Below are 25,074 nucleotides of genomic sequence, written 5' to 3' on the forward strand. Positions count from 1 at the left end.
GCTAAGAGGGGGGTAATCCAGGAGCGGGATTTATGCAAGCTCCGACATAAGCGGTGACTGAGCTTCAGAGCTATAGAATAAAAATAATGCGATAAACCAAAAAAATTGAATACGTCACCGTTTTGGATCTTTCGGAGGACTGTCATTTCAAAGATACAATCAAGACCGAAATGATAGCAAGGAATTATTATAGAACTGCGAGGACTGTATCTAGGACGGGTATATTGAGACAGCAGATACGCTACCAATCAACAGCTAGCTCTCCCAACCCATCCGACCAACTTTGGAGAAGGTTCGTCGTGAAACCAGCTAAATACGCTGCATTTGCAGGTGGTTCTATAGTTTTTGGTATATCAGCCTTCATTACTGTAAGTTTATCAATTATATTTCCTCTGCGATCTCTTATCAATCGGCTTTTAATAGATTATATTCGCACACGATGCAATGACATGTGAGTGGTCCATTTCTCTGAGAGGATACTATTTAACACAAGATCAATAGATAAGGGTTCAAACGTTGATAAAGTACACGTTAATCCACTCTCACTCGCTCCACAGACAGGTGGTAAAAAGAACCTGCCTATAACGAACGTATTCATGGATGATGAGGAGGATCCAGAGGCTCAATCGATCTCGAAGAAGCCTCATTTAGTCATCATCGGAAATGGATGGGGTGGTATTGGTGTTTTGAAGGAATTGGAACATGGTGATTATAAAGTCACAGTTATCAGTCCAGCAAACCACACGCTCTTTACGCCATTGCTCCCTTCCGCTGCAGTCGGCACAGTTGAAATTAGATCCTTGGTCGAACCATTGAGGAAGCTCGTTGCACGCCTCAGAGGACACTACATTTCAGGTGCAGCTGCAGACATAGACATGGGTAACCGTCTTATTGAAGTACATTCAAAACGTCCGGACGGTTCAGTTGATCAATTTTACGTACCATACGATAAAGTTGTTATAGCAGTAGGTGCCAACACTGCCAGTCATGGTGTTCCTGGTCTTGAACACTGCTACCAACTCAAGACTGTTGGTGACGTACTTAGAATTAGACGTACTATCATGCAAAACCTCGAAGCGGCTGCTTTGCCAACTACGTCACAAGAAGAGCGCAAACGTTTGCTTAGTTTCGTCATCTGCGGTGGTGGTCCTACTGGTATCGAAATGGCTGCTGAAATCTTCGATGTACTCAACGAAGAGGTCGGCAAGTACTTCCCAAAGTTACTTCGTAAGGAAGTGAGTGGTCACAGCAATTTTTTTTTTCTCGTTTCTGACGTAACCCCCCACTAGATCAGCGTTCATGTTATACAATCCCGTGATCACATTCTTAACACTTACTCTGAAAAGATCTCCGAATACGCTGAGAAGAAGTTCGCTAAGGATGAGATCGATGTTATTCTGAATGCACGTGTCAGTCGTGTAGAGAAGGATAGAATGATGTACACGTTGAAGACAGATAAGGGAGAAAAGGTCGAGCATGAGATCCCATCTGGCTTTATCCTGTGGTCTACCGGTTTAGGTTGGTGATGATCTTACTATGAGACACTAACTAATCAACTATAGGTATGAATCCATTCGCTAAGCGCGTCTGTGAGCAACTTCCTAATCAATTTCACAGCAAGGTGAGTATTCTAGAATTATGCTTACGAGTCTCTAAAACCATACGTAGGCTATCATCGTTGACTCACATATGAGAGTCAAGGGCGCACCACAAGGTACAGTCTATGCTATCGGTGATAACGCAACCGTCGACAACAACCTCCTCGATGCCCTCTTGGATCTCGTCGACGACTGCGATAAAGATCAAGATGGAAAGATTGACTTTGAAGAATTTGAAATTATGTCACAGAAACTTCGCCATAGATTCCCACTCGCGAAGGCACACTTACAAAAAATTAGGAAGATATTCCAACAATATGATAAAGACCAAGATAATGTCTTAGACTTAAACGAATTGGCAAGCTTATTCTCAGAAATCTCCTCAAAGATTGTTTCGCTTCCTGCCACTGCACAGGTTGCTTCACAAGAGGGTAAATATCTTGGTAAGAAGCTCTCCAAGTTGGCCACAGCAAGAGACAGATTAACTGGAACTGATATGGTTAATGAAGCTGGCGATGTGGATGATGAGGTTGTCGCAGTTCCATTTAGTTACAGACACTTGGGTAGCTTGGCATACATTGGTAACTCAGCTGTATTCGATTTCGGTTCACCAGACTTATCATTCGCTGGTGGTCTTATTAGTTTATACCTCTGGAGATCAATTTACTGGTCAGAGCAGGTATCAAACCGTACAAGAGCACTTGTTATGATAGACTGGATTAAGAGAGGTATTTGGGGTAGAGATTTGTCTAAGGTGTGTTAGAGACATTTTGCAAACTTAATTTTAACCAAAACAATAGTTCTAAAATTATTGAAATTAATTCATGCAAAAAGTTACAATCAAATAGATGGTTTAATTTAGTATCCAGTCTTTTGTTATGTAGTTGCGTATTGAGTCTGCGAATATCAATACGACAGTCTTACTTGGGTCTTGAGATATCTTCCTTCCTTCTTCAGTTGTTCGCAAATACTTCAATGCACCTGCCAAGCAGCCCCCAGCTGAACCGCCAATGAGTAAACCCTCAGAACGTATGAGCTGGTGTGCGCAATCGAATGACTCATCATCTGAAGTCTTTATCCAATAATCGACTTCATTTCTGTCTAAACCAGCAGGTATAAAATCATATCCAATACCTTCGATGGCATAAGAAGCTGATTGTCCGTCTTCAATTCTGTTGAGGGATGCGGGCAACGCGAGACTACTACCAACGGGATCTACACCTACGACAAGCAAGCCATCTTTGTAATCATTTTTGGCGTTTTGAGACTTATTATGCTTCCTTAATCCGCGTGCTAAGCCTGTTATAGTCCCCCCTGTACCTACACCCGCGAACAAAACATCTGCAATCGCGTTTTCACCTCTGGTGGCTTGAATATCACGGATTATCTCGACGGCAGTGCCTTTCTCATGCGCGAGAGCGTTATTGATGTTGCTATATTGATCCAGCATGACCGCGTTTTCTATTTCATGAACTAGTCGTCTGGCTACACCTATATTAGAGTCTGCAGATTCTGAGGGTGCGTCTGTAGGTGTTCTAATAATCCTCGCGCCGAGTGCAGTCATCATTCTCTCTTTCTCGAGTGACATCTTTTCTGGTAGAGTAATTATTACTTTATAACCAAGTCTTGCTGCCGCCAAACAGAGTCCTATACCTGTATTACCTGATGTGGGTTCAATAATGGTTGATACACCCCTGATTAGACGTCCCTCTTTTTCTGCTTCGAGTATCATACGCAGTGCTATCCTATCCTTCACACTTCCGCCTGCTGAGAAGGCCTCTACTTTCCCAACTGTGGCAACATCAGTCCGTCTCCTCTACTGTTGTGAAACAACGTACGCAGAGTGCATTTCAGATTATTCTCCTCTGTGATCTTTCCCAGATTAACTAGAGGCGTATTACCTATTAAATCTAAACTTGAATTTACTATTCCTTCTCCTCTCATGATGAACAGATTCAACGGCTTTAACGGATAAGGAAGTCTTAAATGATATCATCTGATCACCCAATTTAACGGACGGAAGCGCAATTGATATATTATTCGTGGGTGTATATATCCGGATGTATAATTTAACATTGCTGGAGGTGTCAATAGGTAGACGCTATTTGCTACAGCAAGTGAAATATTTACGATATCTATGAAAGGTAATTTACGTCACATTACATGGTAGAAATATTGTCAAGTACACTATAATTCACTATCCTGGGGGTTTTATAGCTCAAATACACAGAAAGTGTCGGTATCATCGATATTGTGTTTTATTTAGTACATCACATTAGAGTGCTAAGACTTTCCGTCATTATTAAAACAACCTCGATAAACATACTTGATTATTCCACAAGGAAATTAGAATATTCCATGGCAGGAGATTCATCAAGCGTGTTTTATCTTCGACAACCAGTCGACGCTCAGTGATAACTTCCGATTGATTTAAAATGCCGTAATAATATTGTTTCGAGGATGATTCACAGTTAAACGCGCAACAATACTAAGCGCTATGACCAAATTGCTTGTAAATCTTTAACAATTGGTTGACAAGGTCGACAGATGCACGGGGGGACTCTCGAAGCTTCACCCAAATTGCACAAGTCTGACGATGCTGCCATCTTCAAGATAGTTCCAACCAAGCCAATGCGTGTTGAAAGCCACGAATAGTACCCACTGCTAGATCGTTTGTTGTCGTGAAATGCTCCGGATAGTTGCTGTTGAGAGTCCGAAAAAGTTGACTAGGTTAAAAAATACACAGTATTGTCAACAATATTATACCAAATACAATTAGATTTATCAGGAGCAAAAGCTGAACATTTTCATCTAGACAACTTGACATGTTTTCCAAATCAGCAAAAGTTAGGAAACTAATTTATTAACGGCACTATAATATTTTATCAAACATACTTTAAGATTGTTACTTGAAACTTTTCTGAAAGATCTACATGTCATCATCTCTAAAAGGAAATTGGAAGTTCATGACTCTGGATGAATTGTGATGATAAGTTGGATGTCCCGTATTTTCTCAGTGAATGTTAAAGTGTAGCCTTCCAATAATAGACTTTTGATCGAATCCTTATAATATGGATCTACATGTCTAGCTAATAACATTGTCTGGGAGTCAAGTGAAGCTGCAAATAAGATAGTAGAACTTAGTATAAATCTACAAGACTTATTCGACAAACAGATAATTGGCGCATCAATGTAATCCAATGATTTACGGCACTATAATTATGCAACATTCATCAAAGTCGTTAAAGGAAGAATGATAATACATCGTCAGTTAGTATACTATCAAGTGACAAAAGTAAAAATATAACAATGTTTGATAAAAACGTTTTTTGTCCTTATCGTACCATCGTCATACCTACTTAATCTCGATACTCATTGCCAAGCTCTGGATTTTCAAAGGACGGCTTGCAGAATGTTTCGATCTCATCAGTAGTATCTTCAACTAAGTATGCTGTTAACGAACATATTGTAGTGAGAATATGGAAGACCTACTACCCTCATCGAGGCAAACACCACATGGTGAGTCTGCTCTAGCATAAGCGAGAGCATCACAAACACAGAACGAGTATTTTAGCGCAAGTTCTCTGTCTATATTTTCGGGTGCTTCGAAGTCCCCAACAATCTTTGAACACTCATTTTGTATTTTGTCGTCCACTGGTTTACACTGATTCTCGGCACAGTGCGAAACACCAGGTTGTTTGAGCAATGATCCAATGTCTTGATAGCTATATCTGGCTAGAATAGGCTTTTGTGAACCAATAGAAGCTGCAAATGCCGCTGTGGAGAGTGAAAGAACTACTGCTAATTTCATTATAGTTGGTCGATGTTTGAATTAAAGAGGAGTGTAAACTGTACGCCTGCTTAAGTATTTTTCATATGCTATGTTAATACCCTGACAAGACTACAAAAAAAAGAACCGCTGCAGTGTCAAAGCAGTGTTGATCCACAATTGGTCTCATGACATCTATTCATCTGATTGATTTTGATACTTGTACTTTTGATTTATTATTTGTATTATGGTTCTTCACCTTCTATGTCTGTCTCAGGTTTCTTGTGAAAATTTAACCGTCGACACGTTCCTTTGGATAATCAATAAGTCTCATGATGTTCAGCGCATTAATACGTACCGATTACGCCCTCGGCTATTAGCAAAACTGAAAGCGTCGAAAGCAACCATATATCGTCCACGCTGCAGCGAAAATTTCAAGGTAGGGACAGATTGGCGCACTTCAAGTAAGTGAAACAAGCATACTTACTCCTAGGGTATTATAAAAGCCGCTCAGATACCCAGAATAGTGTACTATGCTCTGAGAATCAATTTCAAAAATCCATTCATGAAGGCGTTTGGTCATCAGTCATTTATATTCACATATGCGTTTATAAATATTATCTACATATGCTTACTTCTAATTAAAAGAATTACTATATAATATATTATTTACTAGCATCTGTCCAGGCTTTATATTCAAACCACATTTTCTCAAAAATCAGAATAACGAGTTAATTATAAAAAAATGTACAAGTATCTATTAAAATGTACTAAAGAAAGCTCAAACCAGCTACTAACAAACAAGAAGAAGCTACAAATTTAGCTGGAGGAATGTTTGAAATACTCGATGAGACATCTTCATCGTCAGAAAGTGAACGGATACCTGTGCAAAAGTGGCCAACTTCATCTGTTGTTCCGCCATCATCTTTAAGCCTCGTTAGTAATCATTATGAAATGTGAAAGTTATGACATACTCTCCCGAATGCAACTATCACAATCAGAATTCTGCTGGACATAGTCAAAGCTATCACAAATACAGGTACTGTATTCTAAGGAAGATTTTTCATCCATATTGTCTGGATCTGAGTTTTCTAAAATACTGAGACAATCACTTTGTAATTTTTCACGAATAGGTGCACATTGATTCTCATAGCATGTCTCTAATTGTGGGTTGTCGATTAGCTCTTGGGCTGAAACACTTGCTTGTCTGATCATTAACGAATGCTGAGTACCTAAAGAAGCTGCGAATGCTGCACTACAGAGGGAAAGCAGTGTTAGTAATTTCATTTTAGTTGATAATAGTCTAAGGGGTTAAAAGCCGCATTTTATGTACTTTGATGTGTTTGTACATCACATGCATCATTGGGGCCCCGTCAGGTCCAATAAAGAGCCTATTGCAGTGCTATACCAAGATAATTGGTTTGACAGATGATCATATGATACTGACCTATGACCTATGCATTGGCATTGTTTATACTAATGTTATATATATATATATATCCTTATATATCCTTGTATAATGGTATGCTTTTTCTCGTCTCATGATGTTTTATTTCTGGTCATGCTTCGGTAAAAGAAAATCTACATTTGTACCTAACTGCAATAATTATTGATTTATTAATTCATGTTTCCACAGACACATTTATTATGGATTGAGTGCCTATGTGTAGCAGTAATACGATCAAATACGATAAATAGTATGTTACACGATTGAATAGGCAAAAACATGAAATAATATCTACAAATGTACAAATTTCTTTAATTGTAATTAATTCAAAGGAAATTTCCAACCGAAACCAACAAGAAAGATGCTAAGAGTGTAACTGGAAAAACGTTGGCAACACTTGATGATTTGTCTTCCTCTGTGTTTTCTGGATCTGCATCTACATCGACACACATTTGCTCAAGTTTTCCCGTTAAGTTCTTTTCTAATTACTTTGTTAGTATTGTCCCAACCGTGAAACAATAAGTCTTACCAGCACCAACACCTGCACTATTCATACAATCCGCACAGTCGAGATGGTCATGAATGTAGTCAATTGATTGACACACACAGTTGCTGTACTTAAATGCAGTATCTATATCGATTGAGTTGGGCTGCTTGCCTTTGATGATTTTATAACAATCATTTTGTAACTTTTCACGTATTGGCCCACATTGATTCTGGTAACATTGGTCCAAGTTTGAATCTTTGAGCAGCATATCAAATTCTGCGTTGGTTGAAGCAGCTTTAAGGTTAATACGACTTGCAAACGCTACACTCGGAAGAAAAAGGATTGTTAAGAACCTCATTGTTACTAGTAACTAGCCTAAATGTGAAGGTTAGTTTATGGCTTTGAGATGTTTTGCCGAGAATCCTGTCAAACCAACCGGAAAAAACCCGTTGCAGTGTTAACCAGGATACTTCGTTTGAACATCACAGCAAAAGACAACTATGATTAATTGGGTGTGTTTCTTATATGCCTATGATAATTTCACGCATTGATCTACCTGTTATGTCTTGATAAATTTCAAAATCCATGTGCGTTTATGTGTAATACACACCTTTTAATTGAAAGCATGTATAACTTATTGATTAAAAATAGTATCATAAAACTCGCCATTATGATCTTAAGTATTTAGAGTCCCAGTCAAGTATTGTATCTATAATATCAAATTATTACACGCTTCAATACGAAGACAACAAGTTAGAAAAAATATTAGATGGTGAAAATAGATCTAAACATGTCCAATGTTTAGACTACTTAAATGAAGCTTATACCGACTACCAACAAAGAGGAAGCCAAAAGTGAAGCTGGTGGTATATTAGTAATGCTTGATGAGTCATCATTTTCTGGATTTGATGGGTCTGAGCGAATAGCAGTGCAAGTCTGGTCGAGCTCGCTCGTCAAATTGTCGACTGTTGTTCCGTCAGTAATTGTCTGAAAGTAAAAGGTAAGACATACTAGCATCATTCATACAGTCACCACACTCAGGGTTTTGTTGAGCAAAGTCGAAGCCTTCACAAACGCAATTGCCAAATTCGAATCCTAATTCCGTATCAATTGAGTTTATATCTGTGTTTTGGATGATAGGTAAACAGTCACTACGTAACTTCTCACGAATTGGTAGACATTGGTTCTGGTAACATTGCTCTAATTCTGGGCTGCTAATGAGTTGGTTGAATTTTGAGCTGTCTGTGAAGACATCTCTCTTGACTGAAGCTGCGAATGCTGCAGTTGCAAGTGAAAGTATTGTTAAAAATTGCATGCTGTTAATAGTTTGGATTGAAAGAAGGTTTTATTATATGCACCTGCATTTTATACGTTTGACATGCTCTGCAAGTACCCTGCCAAGGCACAAAGTAAAAAGCTCCGGTGTGGTGTCAAAGCAATAAAGAACCCCAAAAATTTATCCGAATCAGATTCAAATTGGGTAATTAGCGTTGTTATCTTGATTTCTAACATTAGTTTCCATATGTCTTGGTAATAATCTCATTAAAGCTGTGCAAATTCTTTTTTCCTATGATTAAACGGGTATTATACGCGTCCCTGGTGCACAGTGCATAAAACTCAACCAGCTGATGTAGTTGTGTAAAACAGCTACAGATTCAAAGCGAGAAGCGACTATCAGGGTCTTAATAAGGTCACCACAAAGTTCCAAGAGCCCAAATTATAAAACCCTTTCATTACATTGATCAACTAGGATTAGTGTTATGTCTAGTAGATAAGCCTAATCAGAATTATGCATGATTTTAAACCACAAACTACATGAGATTTGACAGGAACGCCCATAAATTATCGTAAAGGTGTCCAGCTACTAATAATGAATTTGAAAAAGTTTACAAGCGCAATTAACATAGAATGAGCTAATATTGTAGCTGGAGGTAGATCTTTAATATTCATGATCCATTATCTGCTAGAGTTTTGGCTTTCTCGAAACTTAATGTATTTGTGATCGAGCTCGTCTACCAAATGATACCCTGATTATGCATTAATAGCCGCAGAGTAAAGCGGTCAAGAACTAATAACATCATTCTACTAATCTGAACACTCTCTGAGACATTACAAGCGAAATCACTTGGTTGAAGATGTTTTCTGTCTATTCAATCCTTTTTTGCCATTGATTGATTCCAAGCAGTAAAATTGAAACTTCTTGCGGAAGAGTCTACACTAGTTCTAGCAGTATTATTCTATGACCCAACCGACAAGAAATCTGTCGTATTTTAAGTCACTAAAACATCTACATCGACGTTGACACTTATGAATGATGCAGTTACAAGTAAACGAAGTGTTAATCATTCGCAGTATCTTAATTAAGCTGGATGTAGTTGTTAACTTCGTTTCGTTTGCATTTTCTGCTTCTACCCTGCCAAGCTCTGGAGAAAAGATCCGGTACTGTCTTAAATAGATGGGAGTTGAAGGTGAGCACATAAATGATATCCAGTCGATATTCATTTTGGATGATGTTAGCTTAACTTTAAAAAAGGTCATCTATAGCATTATTGATGTTTTTACTCAACTTATTCACTTGTGCTCCATGAAGCGTACTTATAGACGAAATGAGCAATGTTATCTGTTTCTTAGCATATATCACCTATGTTTTAATCATCTTATTGCATATATACCAATAGCAAGTATTCGAAAATGACGAATCACTCCGTGTATTCAATTCAGGTCACAGATGCAAATGCAAATATACCCAATTTGAAGAATTTCCTTGATAAGTCCTCTTAAATAACATTTTGGTCAATACTTGTGGGGTATCAGATCTAGATGATAATCTGATAGGCACAGTATTTGGCATTTCAATAAATACGGAAGCCCATAAAATCCGCCATTAGTTATATGAGTGATTGAATTCAAAAAGGCCTAGACTAAGTTTTCTTTGAAAAAAATAAATCCAGAGTAGTGTCATTTTCTATCAGATCCGATAAGGCGAACAAACTGCCCCGAAACCTAGGTACCAAAGGAGGACTAATTGCATAGCATAAAGCTGAAATGTACCGGTTTGAGAGTATAAATACGCCTAGGCTCTATCAAAAACTATCATATTCATCATGTTCTCCAAGATCTTCTCTCTTGCTGCTATCCTCGCTGTTATGAATGTTGCTGCTGCAGCCACACCAAGTGAATATGCAACTAAGTGACTCAATTTTTCTGACCTTTACGCAGATGATACATGTTATTGTGTTCCAAATAGCCCAGGCACTGGTGGGTGCAAGATATTACTAATTACTTCGTATTGACTATCAAATAGGATGTACAATGACTCCAGCATGTTACCAACAGTAATCAGGATATGTAAATTATATATGTTTCGCTTTCAGGGATGTTCCTTTGGTAGTTTCTGTATTATGTATGCATGTCTATGTGCCTATTTCATCGTGTTTTATAAGTCGCTCCAACAGGGCGTGTCGAAGTGTTCTTATTATGTCAAATATGATTGTCAGGAATACGAAAGAGACCATTGTTTTATTATAGACTTCACAGTAAATATAAGACCTTTAGTATTGTCAAAATGTACTGCGGTAGGCTCGTGGAATAGTTCAAAAGCTAATTGTTACAACCTGGATGTATTAGGTTCTATGGTTATTTCAGCGCTCAAAGTAATTACCGGCGATGTGTGGAAGATGATGACAAGCCTGCAGACCATGGTTGACCACATCCTAATACCACTCCGAATGCAAATTCTCTAGAAGATACAATGAACAACAGTACAGCTATGGATTCAACAAACCTACCTCAACTTCGCATAAAGACTTTAAAACTTGATATAAATGTTTCGAAGGTACGTACATTTCATGTTATCCAAGATAATACTAGCAAATCAAAACAGACTTGTTGATTTATGAGTTGAGCTTATTATCATTCCAACGATTTTATATCTATGAATAACACAGAGAGCACTGATGACAACAACAGAGATGAAAATGACGATAATGATAGCAGCAACCAGTCGCCGAAAATCTACGGATCAGGCGCTACAACTTTATATAACTTACTTGATCTTTGACTAGCAGCTTCCAGACAGCTTACTCTTCCTTCAGTTCGCAATTTGTATAGTAAACTAAACCTGTAAACATGTAAATGAAAAAATGACTATATTACAATAATATTGTCCTTGTTATTTGGTTATTGATTAAATATCGTTAGGAGGCAAAACGTCGCGAACTATTTCTCGATTTAGTTTTCCTATCATGCAAAGTGTCATTAGTGGAATTATGTGAATGTTGTTGGTGTTGACTATGTGAATCGCTATCACTATAATCCAACAAAGCGCTTTCTTCATCATTGCTTTCATGAACTTCATCGTAATTTTCAACGACATTCTTACGTTTATCTAATTTGAAATCATCTAGGAAGAATAAAGCGACGAATATTGGAATAAGTGATATAACTACGGCTGGTATATTCTGTAAACGCATATTATTTGAAAAAGCTTTTGTAAGCTTCATACGATCGGTTGAGGTAAGTTCACCCAATTTTCTTGCTAATTGAGGGGAATCTGCAAATTTAGTCGCTTTTTCTAAACTCCATTCGGGGAATTGTTCAGATATGAAACTAACAAGGTAAGCAGTATTGAGTGCACTTGAGATTGATGACCCTATAACTGATCCGATTTCAGCAAACAGGAGTATAACAGAAACTGACAACGAGAGATCTTGATGTGGAACACTTCCTTGAGCTCCGACTTGTGTGGCAGCAGATGCGACACCTCCACCGGCACCTTGAAGGATTTGAGTCATGACCAATGCAAAGGTAGTAGGGTGATCGCGAGCATATAGCATCAATGCATTACCAAGCATCCTCACTAATAACGCGATAACTACAGGAGTTTTCCATTTCATTTGATATATTGACACCAGTAATCCGAAAGCTATAGCAAAAAATGACAAGCATAGATTCTGTGTTGAGGTCAAGTAAAGCGCAGAGGCATCGTTGTAATCGGTGGCGACGTAAATGAATTGTGTTAAGGTGTTGAATGATAAACTAAACGAGATGAAATCGCAAAGGTTTATAATGCAGGTTGAGATGATAGTCCTGTTTAACAAGAATCGTAAGGGAAGTATAGGGTGTACGGCATTGTGAGATTCCCAATAAATAAAACTAGGGAAGATTACGGTTACACCGACGATAACCATCAGGGGTAGCGTAGATCCGTCCCATTCCATGGAGCTTTGTCCAGTCAAGACGATAGGAAGGAAAATGTAGACGAGCCAACCAAGCAAGAAATATAGACCAACAATGTCAATATCACTGCAGAAATTGTAACATTTTTCTTGAAGTGGCACCTTCGTCTCTCTAACATTAATTTGACCGTCTTTGTTTGCTTTATTTTGGGCTCTAAATAAGATTAAAATGATGGGCAAAATAGCAGGGACAAAAAATATAGCTTCAATGCAGAAAACTCCTCTCCAACCAACGCCATGAGGAGAAAGTGCCTTATTGACAATTTTTCCTGCAAAGTAAAAAAGAATAAACTGCCAACCGGATCCAGCGATAGCTGAGAAGAGACCACGATATCTGAGGTTAGTAACATCAGCAATAACTACTTGTAAAGCGATTTGGAAGCCACTATTGCCGAGTTGCCAAAGACATCTACCAACACTCAAACCGATAATCGTAGGGCTAGCGGCTGATATAAAATAACCGATTGACATACATAGCATTGTAATTGATAACGATTCAGGTCTGCCTACGACATTGAGTAATTTACCGAAGAAAGGCTTTCCAGTTGCGTTTATGATTGAAGAAGCCGCTAAGACGGCCAACTGAGCTCTGCTGTGACCAATTTCATTGAAAGCAGCATTAGTCATGTAACTATTTGTGCCTTGATCGAATGCAAATATGAAACTGAGTGGACCGTTAGATGTGTGGATTTTATATGAGCTAATACCCACGAGGCCAAGAAGATACCGACTGAAAGTAGAGTTATTGAGCTACTAGAGAAAGCCTAAGAGTATAAATTAAATAATATTCATAGTAAGGATTATTAACTAACATATTGAGCTGCTATGACTTTACGTACGCCTAATTGAGTATTATAACGATCATCTAGATGGTTTCTAGTCGTAGCTTCATTCGACATTTCAGATAATCCTTGATAGACTGGATTGTGATGACCAAATTGAGTGTGAAACGTCAGCAATCCAGTAATCGGAATGTGAGTTTAAAGTAATTAAATATATCAAACTATACGTAGTTAGATATATTTGGTCCTCGTAGTTACGGTTGAAGAGGTAACTAAGGGGTTAGATATCGGAGGCGAGATTGGAGCGATAATAAGAGATAAGAAATAAACTTTGTAAACCTAACAGAGAGGCACTTGCTGTCATCTAAAACACTATAAATTATTATCGCCGACGATAACCATCAGATAGATAATCTGATCGGTCATCGGCTTACCTAATCTTTTCCTAAAAGAAACTAAAAAAGAAACAAGCCAAATAAAAATAAGCCAAATAAAAGAATTAATACATTAACCTTTCAAAGAGTAACAAGAGATAAACGAAACGATTTTTGATTTTTGAAAATTTTATTATGACTGCTATCAGCGTTAATTGAGTGTATTCATCAAATTCATGTTTTAAATTAAGTGATTTCTAAATTAGGAGACGGTTTGTTTTCGGTAAGGTTCATTGATTTGTTAAGTGGTCGATGTTGATGGCTGGGGTATACAATTTTATATGTATAAGAATCACTTGTAATCGATGACAATTTACTCCTTTTCTTCTTTATCACTATTAGTAGCCAAGTTCATACTCTTAATTGGATCTTCTGATGTGTCTGTCAAACCACCGGATGCTTCGATTTGTCTTTCATCACCATCCTTAATTGGTACAATCTTTTGTTGTGAGGAATTTGACTCTTCATCAGACTCTTCACTATCATCTGATAATGAAGCATAAACCAATTGGCCGTCTTTGTTGGTTACTGATCCTGAAGGTTGAAATACAATTCCACCAGATTCTAAAGCTTCTTGCAAAGAGGAACCGGACGCGCCTGCCATATTTGACAAAATAGACAACGGCGAGTTGCCAAATCTGTTAGCATCGAAGGTTGCCTGGTCGTTTGATCTATCAATTGGCAATTCGGATTTTTCAAAAATATCTGGAACTGATTCTGGGGTGCTGTAGCCAATTCCATTTTCAACTCTTTCCTTGACCCATTGTCTCCATTCATCCTTTGATTTTTCACCCAAGATTGCAACGATTGTGATTGTCATGTTATCACAGCCAATACCACCTAATTCTGAGTCAGGTGCTAAACATTTATCCATGATGTGAGCGCAAATATCCTTGAGTTCTTCACCATTAGCGATGGCTCTTCTGGTGATATCCACAACTTGTTGTGAGGATAAACAATCCCAAATACCGTCACAAGCGAGGATTAAGAATTCTTCTTCGCCAGTACATTCGTGCTCGATGATATCAGGTACTGCGGTGACAATTTGAGCCTCTGGGCCGAGGTCTGGGTTTTGCTTGAATTCAAAGTCACCAATAGCACGTGACAACGCGAGGTTTCCTAGGGGATGGTTAATATGATATAATAAAAAAATTACCACTAACCATTTACTCTGCCAATTTCAACGAAACCGCCTGCTTTAACAATTCTATCAGACTCTGCCTCATTTTGTGGTTTATGATCGTATGAGAGGGGTAAACTTTGACCGGCTAATGATAAGGCCGCTCTGGAGTCACCGGCGTTGGCGCAAATAACCTTTCTTGCGGATATTGATGAGTTTGTAGCTGTTGGTTCTGGTGGAGTGATTAAAACAGAGACGGCGGTACAACCTGAAGGATCAGAAGATAACTCAGGGTTTGCTTTGATAGCCTCGTCCGTGTTTAAATAGCTGTTTATGAGAGCGTTGTGCCAATCACCGGACTTAAACTCTTCGGATCTTGCTAATCTAGCGTACAAAGTGGCACCCGTATATCTGGCGACGTTTGAACCACCATGACCGTCATAAACAGCGAAGAATGCAGGTTTTTTAGAGTTTGTCGGATTGGATTCTTTAGTTTCGAAAGATTTTGCATTCTGGGCGTCCTGGGATTCTGGAGCATGAGAATCATGAGCTCTATTGAGGTCTAAAACAGCTGTATGAGCGTCTTCCATGCCTTCTATTGTTAGCTTTAGAATGTAATGTCGGTTTACGCACTTATCCGCCAACCCTGCATTTCAGAGACTGCGTAGACAAAGTCGGCGTCTTCTCCAGTCGCATAGGACTTGTCGACGACCTAAGAGAGTTCAATTTGTAGTCTATTCGCTCTATTTTAGACGCACCGGTGCTGATAACGTAGAACCCATTCTTGAGCGTAATAAAGAAAGGGAGTTTAAAATTTAATTACAACAATCGATAAATTATCGGTCGATAAATTATTTAAAGCGTATTCTAATAATAATTTACTAGCCTCCTCACCAGATTTGCACTCTTTTATCAGTTCGCAGACCTCGCTGTCAGTTGCGACATCCCATAAGCCATCGCAGGCGATAACCAACCATTCGTCATCGTCGGTGATGTCTATTTCTGTGGTGTATGGTGAACCTACGACGTATTGCTTCATTGGACTATCCCCTAATGCTCTTGTGACTGCCAATACTCCATTCACTCTCCCATTAAGTATGTATCCACCAGCATCCATTATCCTCTTCTGCTCATTATCGTCTGATCCCTTGTGGTCGTAGGTTAATCTAATTGCTTGACCTGCTCTGCTAAAAAATTCTTCATTAGACTTATGACGTCATTTTAGGGTAACAACCAACCATAGAACTGCTCTAGCGTCACCGACGTTGGCTGTGTACAATGTTCTGGCTCCTTCCGCTTCTCTTTTATCCTGGTTGATTTCTTTGTTCATCCCTTGGTGTAGGATTAGACTAACAACAGCTGTACATCCACTAGACAATGACTGTTCATTATCAATTGATAAAAATGACGCGTTTAAATTATCTGAAATCTCTTTCTCTTTCTCCAAATTACTCAATATTCTTTCGTGTAGATTAGCCCCACAGTAGTCAGATAATGATTTTCCAGCGTGGCCGTCAAACAATCCAACGTATAATTGATCATTTATGTTATTGAAATCCTCAATAACTGTCACTTTATCTTCCATAGTTTTCCTATATTTCCTATTTTGATCCTCTGATATTCCAATTTGCATGATGATTGTTCTCTTTTAAGGAATTACCATCTAACACCGCGTTTTTTCGTCACTTTAGAACTATCGAATAGACTCAACTATGTCTGATCTAGATAGACTATCTGAATGTGATAGCCTCATATCAACTATCTTATTAGACATCGTATGGAACTTTAATGTCGTTAAATCATCAAATTGCGATTTAAATACAAATAACATAAAGGATTTAGTTATTGAGTCTCTCTCGAAATATAATTATAACCCAAACAAGCTAGTTGATGCTTTATTAAGCTTGGATTTCATTAAAAAACACCTTCGTAGGAAGCAGCTATCATATAAATCCTTATTTAGAGATCATTTACACGTCTACTCTTTGTTATTTCACCCCTCAACGCCCTTCGAGATTAGATATAATAGAAGGCTTTCAGAATTTACCAAAAAGTCTGAATATTCTTTAGTAGCAACTAAGAATATACCGAAGGATACTTTAATATCTAACTGCTTAGCGACTCTGATAAAAATATCTCACGATCAAGATAAAGTATTACGCGATTCGAACAACGATTGGAGTATTTTAACTTCACTTACTACTGGTACTCGCATATTTCTTGGTCCTGCCAGATTCGCTAACCATGATTGCGATAACAATGTTCAGCTCGAAAGGACACAGAATCACGTATATTTCAGAACTAACCAATGGATTAAATCGGGTCAGGAGGTTTTATTAAATTACGGAAACCACTATTTTGGCGAAAACAATGAAAATTGCTTCTGTCTCACTTGCGAAACCAACAATAATGGCGCGTTTAAAAATCTTGATTATAACACCCAAGATAATCAACTTAGAACTAGATTCAATAGCTACATACGATCTAATACTACCAGTTCAACTAATTACTCTTCCGCTTCTTCATCACTCACGCCCCTCTCATCCTTATCGGACTTAAACGAAATACTATGCTCTAATGATAAATGCAAAAACGATAAGTTGGAAAACAATGACGAATGTCACACTTGCTTAATTCATAGAAGAATATATCAGAATTCTTGGCCATCGCGTAATAGACTCAAAAATTCATCATACCAACATGAATACATGTCAGAAGATAGTACATCCGAAAGCTCATCTGCACCTTCTTCACCTGCGAGTTCTATGTATTCTGATACAAATGAATGAAGTTATGTATCCTACCTAATATACAAAAAAATAATTAAAACATTACTCTAATTTAATTTATTTGTCAACATTTTTAGCTTTCCCAACTAAAAATTAGTTGTCTAACATTCCCTGACTATGTGCAAGTTTGTAAAATTCACTGTCACTCTTTCTTAAAAGGGTAGCAGGGCTATCAGATTCGAGTACTCTTCCTTCATCCATAACGATGACTTGGTTATACTCGCTGATAGTTGAAATTCTATGAGCAACACTTATAACGGTTATACCTTTAAGAGCTGTCTTAAGAAGGTTAAGTAGTCTCACGTCTGTCTTACCATCCATCGATGAGGATGCTTCATCGAGAATGACAATCTTACGCTTCTGAAGTAATACCCTAGCAATACAGAGAAGTTGTCTTTCACCAGCACTGAATTCGGTACCATCAGTCGTTACTTGGGTTTCTAACTTCTTCTCAAGTTCATCAACTTGCTTTTCCATACCAACATCCCTGAGTGCTTGCCAGATATCTTCGTCATTTGTGCCTTCTGGACAACCTAAGGTAAGGTTCTCAGAGATACTGGCATGTAGGAGGAATGGATCTTGACTGATTGTTGAGATTCTTGATCTGAGGGTGTGTAATGGTACAGTAGCGAGATCGACACCATCAATTATTATACTACCTTCTGTCAGTGGTTGACCACGAAGGAGAGCATAAATAGTCGATGATTTACCACTACCAGTTCTACCACAAATACCCAACTTGTGACCAGCTGGAAGGTGAATATTGAGGTGATCGAGAGCGTTACGTGAGCCTGAGTTGTATCTCAATGTCACATCTTTATATTCAACGTGTCCACTCTCTGGCCAGCTGGCAGCTGGTTCTTTGGTCTCGACAAGAACTCTTTCATTTTCCTCTGCATCGCGTCTGTGTGCATCTTCTTCAGACTCTAGTTGCGTTATTTCGACAATACGCTCTAAAGAAACTACACCATTTTCTACTCTGGTCCACGCCAAAAGCAAGTTTGTGAGAGATGTGGCCATACTGACAAGTTGAGACAATGCGACACCGAGATAACCTGCGCTGGTTGTATTACGCAATCCGACAGCAATACATGCAATACCAATAGCAATAAAGGCTGTTACTAAGTTGAGGAATGTACGTCTAAAAAGTAAGTTCAATAATTTTCAAATGAGTAGAAAGAAACACTCACAAGAATCTAATACCAGAATCACGATAATACATTGGTGTTTGTGATCTATTAAGATGCCACTCTGAGAGATCCTTGAACATAGCAGTAGATTTGAATGCTCTGATGGTTACCAAACCAGTCAAAAGGGTACTAAATGAAGTGTAAAGAGGTGTTTTTGAAGAAATAGTAAGGCGCTGAAGTTGTCTGCTAGTCGCCAAGTAAACTTTCTGAAGTAACCAGTAAATTACCGCCAAAACTGGAACGGCGATAGCCAACCATGGTACGGCAATAAGAATCAAGATTGCAGCACCAACAACGTAGACGGCCGTCAGAGAGACATCAAGCATCGAGATAGGGAAGGCAAAATCAGAAATGAATATGTCAGAACCCCATCTATTGATCAAGAGTGCTGAACTAGTCTTCTGGAAGTAGGTGACCGGCGCCTCAAGGACATTCTCGAGCATCTTTTCGTGCATTCCCAAACTTGCGCGTGGGGCAGTGTACTGTGTGTACATCCACATCATACAGAATGAAGTAAGGAATGCAGCAACAGTAAAACCAGCATATCCACCTAACCAAGGACGATGGTCAGTTGTATTGGCACTAGACCATTTTTCAAGGTATATCTGAGTCTTTTAGTATTTCTAAATGGAAAAACAAAACACTTACCTGTAAACCAACTTCGATAGCGTTGTAGAGTATAAGGAAGAATACGCAGACTGATAAGCGAGCCCAACCGCAATGACGCATATAGAACTTATAAGGTGTCCATCCGAGGTTGGCGCCTGCGTCCTCTTCATCTGGGTCTTCTTCATCAACTAGATCGTATTTCTTACCGTCAACACTCTTGCGCGCATGACCAGGCTTTTCAACCAAAGCAGCATCTTGAAGCTCAAGGATTTGTTCCTCTTCTGTCTCCGGCTTGATCTCAACAATTTCATTATCCTCCTCGAGTTCTTTTGGAATATCACCGATGTAGTTCTTAATATCAATCACGTTTTTGTAGAGATCTCTGAGTGTACCCTGGGCGAGGATGCTTCCACTTTCCATTGCAACTACGAAGTCAGCAGCTGTGAGGTGCTTATGGGAATGTGTGACCATCACTACTGTCTGTCTTTTTAATAATCCTTTACTACCGAAGAGGGCTTCAAAGACGTGCTTAGTTGTGTGAGCGTCGAGCGCACTGAAACAATCGTCGAGTACAACAAATGAACAGTTTCTGCTAGCATATAAAGCTCTTGCAAGGGATATACGTTGCTTTTGACCACCACTAACACCACCCTTCTCAGTCAATTGGGTAAGATCACCTTTAGACATTCTCTTGAAATCGTATTCGAGAGCACAGCTTTCGATGACCTTGTTGTACCATTCATAATCGTAATCACCATCGAGAATGATGTTCTCTTTGACAGTGGTTGGCCAGATGAAAGCTTCTTGTGGTGCATAACTAATCTTTGCTGATGTGCCACCAGGAGTCTTTCTAGTACCAGTCTTTATGTGTGTCTCACCAAGAAGTGTCTTAAGAAGGATTGATTTACCACTACCGACTGGACCAACGACAATAGAGAGCTTATTGAGTGGGAAACTAATATCTATGTCCTTAATGATGGTTTTTGACTCATTTTCTGAAGATGCACTAGCATTGACATTCCAAAGTGAAGGTGGAACATCGACGTCTTTCATTGGTTTCTCAGATTTCTCGTACAAAGAGTCTCCTTTCTCGGTGCTACATTTGAGTGTATCCGTAGAGCTGTTTGAGGAAGTTGGAAGTTCACCACCCATGCTGACTGGTTTTTCTTCCAAGACAAGGAAACCGGCAATACGCTTCATAGAAGCCCAGGATGCGACGAGGAGCGGGAAGCAGTGTCCGACTGTTGAGATAGGCAATGTGACCAGCTGAACAACAGTATAGATCGTGAAAAGCGTTTGTGGTCGGATGTCTCCTGATATACCTGCGAATGTACCCAATGCTGAAAGACCGGCGCAGTTGATAGTTGCTGAAGAGAGAACAACAACGACGACTAAACGACGATAGAATGCGCGAAGATGCTCAACTTCTTGGTTACGGAGAGGATTTATCCATGTTGGCATAACTGGTTCAAGTCCGAGTAACTTTGTAGGTACAATTTGCTTCATTACGGAACCAATAACAGCGAGACGACTTTCAGTACTTCCCATCCAGCGCTTTTGTGCACCTGAAACTTTCTTTCCAACGATTGATGTTACACCGAAGAAACCAATCATAACGCAAAGCGGTGGGATCATAGCATAAGTTGCCTGTTTCCTTCGTTAGCTATGTGATGGAGTTGGAAAAGTGATAACTCACTTTAAACCATAAAATAACAGCTGCACAGGCGATTGAGACAATCGCTGCCCAACATTCGTGGAAGAAAATGACACCCTCGACGACTCTCTCAACGTCGACAGACATATAAGTGACAGCACTGCCTTTACCTTGATTTTCGGCGACACTTGAAGCAAGTCTGACAGACTTGTCAAATAAGACACTAACTAATGCGGCTCTGTATCTGATAACCATCGCATAGACTTTATCCCAATAGAGCGCAGTAGTAGCGGCTAAGGAAAGGTAGACGATCGTGTAAGCTCCTACAAGTCCCCAACCAACATTTGGGTCTTGTGGTACAGCGTTCTCGTCTGCATAGCTATCAATGAAAGCCAGCATAGTTGAGACAAGGAATGGCTGTGCGAATGTTACAGCAACATAGAGTAACTTTGGTATCACTGCTGCAAAGAAGAAATCGTAAAATGCCAAAATTGAAGGCATGAGAATTGGCTGTGTTCTTTTTCCATCTTTTGTCTCGGATTGTGATCCGTAGAGCAATTTTGTGAATCTCTTAGTAGCGTCGTTGCTACTAAGCTCTTCAGGTAAACCGAAATCGTTGACATCGTCCAAGCTGAGAGATTTTTTAAATCCTATGTAGAGTACTGGATAAAGGAAAGTGAACATAATTCGTGAAGGAATTGATGATGTCGTTTCTTTTGCCTTTGGCTGGAATACCACGTTAAACAACAAAATAATGTAAAATACAAACATACCTTCATTGTTGATTTCATTAACCATCTCTTCTCAACCAACTCAGCGAAGAAAAGACAGCAAGTTGAAGCGAAAAATACGCAGTATCCAGCAAAGAATTTTTCAGTATCCAATCCAGCATTGACAAAACTACGTAATTGAGTAGCACTAAAAAGGGAGGTAACAGCCAAATGTGCAGAAATGAGTGTGGAAGGTGCGTATGCTCTGGTGTGTTGAGCATATGATAAAGGGAGAAGTATAATTGATGAAACTAACTGCAAGGAATATGATGCTGTACCGTTTGAATTATCGAAGAAATTATAATGTAATACACTAGCCATGCTACCAATTTGTATGCAAATGAGAGTAAGTTTGCTAATAGAGAGTACATCAAATCTGTGATTTGTGATTCTTGTGTGTGTCTTATCAATAGCGAACATCATAATCATCTTTACCAATGAACAAAAGATGAAAATTGCTAGAGGCAGAATCCACATAAGCCTCCATTGAAACCCGAGAGAGATGTCCATATAACGACATTTAGACTCTGCGACGAAGCTATATTCTAAGCGACATAGCTTCTCCATTTTTTTTGGGTTGTGTTGATGATTTGATAGATAGAGGATCTAAACTGATAATTTTTGATAACTGATCGTAACTGATCGTTCCTGAATTAGGGTTTAATCGCAGCACACCTCCGAAATTTATATGAAGACAATATATGTATAAATTAAATGTCAAATAGTTAAATAATATTTTTCTCATCTTTTCCCGATTTCTTATCAAGATTTTCCCGATTTTATCAGATCAGATTATCGGTCTTTTACTACCTAAGCGAGTAAGGTGATGCTAGACAATTACACGCACAATCCAATTAAGAACTTGGGTACTCAATCGAGAGTACCAGAATGCATTCCCCGCTATGAATCTGTGCTAGTCAACGCACCTCAGTCGGCCAATACAGAGAAGCTGGTTAGGGTGGCATACACTGTCCTACTGATGAAATACCTCGACAGTCAAGATGTTGTACTTGGTGAAACCACAAAAGACTACATAGAAGACCCTGAAGCAACGCTCATACATCCAATCCGTGTGCAGCTCGAAGGAAGTGAATTTCTGTCAGACGTTGCAGAATCCATTAATAAGCAACTTTTGACTAATGTACCGCTCTCAAATGATGATGCGAGACTTGAATTGGGAGTAAAGGATGATAAAGTACCACTCCAGGCGTTGTTCGTATGGGGAGTTGACCTCGATAGTTGTAAATTATCCGACAGTCTCATAATGGGCGGAATAAGTACTCCAGAAGGCTTCAAACTCAGCCTTCATTCCGACGGTAGTTTGATCTCGGCTATTTCATTGAAAGTCTTTATCGACCAAGTTAAAGTTGTCTTAGAGAGACTTGTCCAGCACCAGGATGCAAGGATAGGAGAGTTATTCAAGTCATTTCCTCAAAACCTCAGCTCGCATGCTACCAAAACTTTAGATATGACGCAAGAAGGCTTCGTCGTTGACTGGTTATTCAAAAACGCAGTTGAGAGAGGAGATAAGATCGCTCACGAGTGTTATGCGGATCTTGATTCGCAGCCAATATTACTGACTTGGTATGAGTTCAACAAGCGTTCAAACCAGTTAGCCAGGTGGCTCGTTGACCGTGGCGTGAAACTAGAGGACAGAGTGAGCTTGTCGCTCCCGCGTTGTCCAGAATTCTACATAGCCATGGCGGCGATATTCAAAGCAGGAGGTTGCTACACTAGTGTAAGTGTCTCATGAGTTACCAGTCACAAGCTAATAATGAGTAGATCGACCCTGAGTTACCAGAAGAGAGAAAAAAGTATATTGCGAAAGATAGCGAGTCGAAGGTAATATTCACCACGTCAGAGAATATAACAATTTTCACTGAGGCTGCTGTTGACTCTCATGACACTGACCTCTGGAAACAAGTGGATGCTCAGGATAGCTCTGACATTAATCTCGCGAAACTCGATAGTTTGTCGTACCTCCTCTATACTAGTGGAACGACTGGTAATCCAAAGGGATGTCTCATTGAACATAGAGCGCTCTACTGGGCAATGGTCACGTTCGGAGATTACCCTATCCCAATTAGTGATCCAGAGAGTGATAAGCGACTAGCGATGGCGTCTCTTGCATTCGATGTTCATATCTCTGAAATTACTCAAAGTTGGCATGAGAAATTGAGATTGGTGACCGTCCCAAGGGCTCAGTTACTGGGTGATTTAAGGGAATATATTGTCAAGCTTCATATTACCCACTTGGGTATGGTTCCATCCATGATTGAGGCACTTCTTGAGACGCCTGAGGGTCTCCCATTGAAGTATTTGATCTCGGGTGGTGAAAAAATAACACAAAACGTAAGTATCATCATAAAGCGTGAAGCAACTAACGTAATGCCATCTCAGCTGCTCGAAAAATGGGCAAACAGACCAAACTTGATATTGGCAAACTTTTACGGACCAACTGAATTAACGATTGGTATATCAGCTCGCAAAGTTTTAGCTCAAGATACAAAAGAAAACGTTGGAAAGGTCTTCCCTTCATGTGATGCACTGGTTGTTGACAAAGAAATGAACATCGTTCCTTTGGGTACACCAGGTGAACTAGTCGTTGAAGGACCACTTGTCGCAAGAGGATACCTCAATTTAGATCATTTGACAGCAAAATCATTCGTAAAATTCCCTAATGCCGACAGCTGGGCTTACAAAACTGGTGATTTAGTTAGAATGACACCAGATAATTCAATTGAGATCATGGGTAGAATAGACTCACAAGTCAAATATCGTGGTGTTAGACTGGAAACTGAGGGTGTCTCAAATATTCTCAGATTGGCCGCAAACGAAGATGAGGAACTCCTTGCAACAACCTTGATCACTCAGCATCCTTCACTTAATCAAGAGGTCTTAGTTAGCTTTGTCGCGCCCTCCAACTCAAACATCAGTGTTATCGAAAGACGGACGACATCTCCAACCATACAATACAACAGAGGCACCCTTATTACTAGCCTTAAGAATGCAGTAGATAGAGAGCTCCCTGTCTATATGCGTCCTGCTTACATTATACCAACGAACTTTATCCCGCTCACTTTAAACGGAAAGTCAGACAACAAAGTTTTGGCACAGGTGTTTAAACTTACGCCAATGCAATCATTATTAAAATCACAATCAAATTAGTGTTATTTCATAGACTATAT

At 39.2% G+C, this 25,074-nt stretch overlaps 10 protein-coding genes across 10 annotated transcripts; 3 read left to right on the plus strand and 7 right to left on the minus strand.

Annotated features, from left to right (window-relative positions):
* The first annotated feature begins 161 nt into the window (after positions 1-161).
* Positions 162-3,524, plus strand: WALSEDRAFT_33999 (nucleotide-binding domain-containing protein). The gene is made up of 7 exons (XM_006960393.1): positions 162-368; positions 424-451; positions 502-1,235; positions 1,290-1,518; positions 1,563-1,621; positions 1,669-2,352; positions 2,399-3,524. The coding sequence occupies exons 1-7, from the start codon at positions 171-173 to the stop codon at positions 2,402-2,404; spliced, it is 1,938 nt and encodes a 645-aa protein (XP_006960455.1). The 5' UTR covers positions 162-170; the 3' UTR covers positions 2,405-3,524.
* Positions 2,426-3,551, minus strand: WALSEDRAFT_70555 (pyridoxal phosphate-dependent enzyme, beta subunit). The gene is made up of 2 exons (XM_006960394.1): positions 3,437-3,551; positions 2,426-3,389 (listed from the first exon to the last, which is right to left on the minus strand). The coding sequence occupies exons 1-2, from the start codon at positions 3,540-3,542 to the stop codon at positions 2,452-2,454; spliced, it is 1,044 nt and encodes a 347-aa protein (XP_006960456.1). The 5' UTR covers positions 3,543-3,551; the 3' UTR covers positions 2,426-2,451.
* Positions 3,552-3,605: 54 nt separating this feature from the next.
* On the minus strand, positions 3,606-7,659 carry WALSEDRAFT_70556 (hypothetical protein; the record flags this gene model as incomplete). The annotated part of the gene is made up of 6 exons (XM_006960395.1): positions 3,606-5,040; positions 5,091-5,375; positions 6,170-6,292; positions 6,342-6,622; positions 7,169-7,295; positions 7,344-7,659. 6 exons carry the CDS (start codon positions 7,657-7,659, stop codon positions 4,958-4,960), a joined length of 1,215 nt encoding a protein of 404 aa, XP_006960457.1. The 3' UTR covers positions 3,606-4,957.
* Positions 7,660-8,111: 452 nt separating this feature from the next.
* On the minus strand, positions 8,112-8,616 carry WALSEDRAFT_66290 (hypothetical protein; the record flags this gene model as incomplete). Its single annotated transcript, XM_006960396.1, has 2 exons — positions 8,112-8,266; positions 8,313-8,616. The coding sequence occupies 2 exons, from the start codon at positions 8,614-8,616 to the stop codon at positions 8,112-8,114; spliced, it is 459 nt and encodes a 152-aa protein (XP_006960458.1).
* A 2,862-nt stretch (positions 8,617-11,478) lies between these two features.
* Positions 11,479-13,588, minus strand: WALSEDRAFT_34001 (MFS general substrate transporter; the record flags this gene model as incomplete). Its single annotated transcript, XM_006960397.1, has 3 exons — positions 13,351-13,588; positions 13,250-13,302; positions 11,479-13,202 (listed from the first exon to the last, which is right to left on the minus strand). Coding segments are annotated over exons 1-3 (1,199 nt in total), but the record flags the coding sequence as incomplete, so codon positions are not given.
* A 189-nt stretch (positions 13,589-13,777) lies between these two features.
* On the minus strand, positions 13,778-16,336 carry Ptc2p (PP2C-domain-containing protein). Its single transcript, XM_006960398.1, has 6 exons — positions 16,244-16,336; positions 16,113-16,183; positions 15,633-16,061; positions 15,508-15,586; positions 14,918-15,466; positions 13,778-14,873 (listed from the first exon to the last, which is right to left on the minus strand). Exons 3-6 carry the CDS (start codon positions 15,654-15,656, stop codon positions 14,068-14,070), a joined length of 1,458 nt encoding a protein of 485 aa, XP_006960460.1. The 5' UTR covers positions 15,657-16,061; positions 16,113-16,183; positions 16,244-16,336; the 3' UTR covers positions 13,778-14,067.
* Ptc1p (protein phosphatase 2C) lies at positions 15,683-16,507 on the minus strand (the record flags this gene model as incomplete). The annotated part of the gene is made up of 2 exons (XM_006960399.1): positions 15,683-16,061; positions 16,113-16,507. The coding sequence occupies 2 exons, from the start codon at positions 16,505-16,507 to the stop codon at positions 15,683-15,685; spliced, it is 774 nt and encodes a 257-aa protein (XP_006960461.1).
* A 12-nt stretch (positions 16,508-16,519) lies between these two features.
* WALSEDRAFT_70560 (hypothetical protein) lies at positions 16,520-17,663 on the plus strand (the record flags this gene model as incomplete). Its single annotated transcript, XM_006960400.1, has 1 exon — positions 16,520-17,663. Exon 1 carries the CDS (start codon positions 16,587-16,589, stop codon positions 17,661-17,663), a length of 1,077 nt encoding a protein of 358 aa, XP_006960462.1. The 5' UTR covers positions 16,520-16,586.
* Positions 17,664-17,689: 26 nt separating this feature from the next.
* Positions 17,690-22,038, minus strand: WALSEDRAFT_61439 (P-loop containing nucleoside triphosphate hydrolase protein). The gene is made up of 5 exons (XM_006960401.1): positions 21,890-22,038; positions 21,159-21,842; positions 19,502-21,109; positions 18,854-19,458; positions 17,690-18,804 (listed from the first exon to the last, which is right to left on the minus strand). The coding sequence occupies exons 1-5, from the start codon at positions 21,905-21,907 to the stop codon at positions 17,757-17,759; spliced, it is 3,963 nt and encodes a 1,320-aa protein (XP_006960463.1). The 5' UTR covers positions 21,908-22,038; the 3' UTR covers positions 17,690-17,756.
* Positions 22,039-23,354: 1,316 nt separating this feature from the next.
* Positions 23,355-25,054, plus strand: WALSEDRAFT_22283 (acetyl-CoA synthetase-like protein; the record flags this gene model as incomplete). Its single annotated transcript, XM_006960402.1, has 3 exons — positions 23,355-23,624; positions 23,669-24,238; positions 24,287-25,054. The coding sequence occupies 3 exons, from the start codon at positions 23,355-23,357 to the stop codon at positions 25,052-25,054; spliced, it is 1,608 nt and encodes a 535-aa protein (XP_006960464.1).
* Between the last annotated feature and the right edge of the window lie 20 nt (positions 25,055-25,074).

This window comes from Wallemia mellicola (assembly GCF_000263375.1).
Source record: "Wallemia mellicola CBS 633.66 unplaced genomic scaffold WALSEscaffold_27, whole genome shotgun sequence".
NCBI classification, from domain to species: Eukaryota; Fungi; Basidiomycota; class Wallemiomycetes; order Wallemiales; family Wallemiaceae; genus Wallemia; species Wallemia mellicola.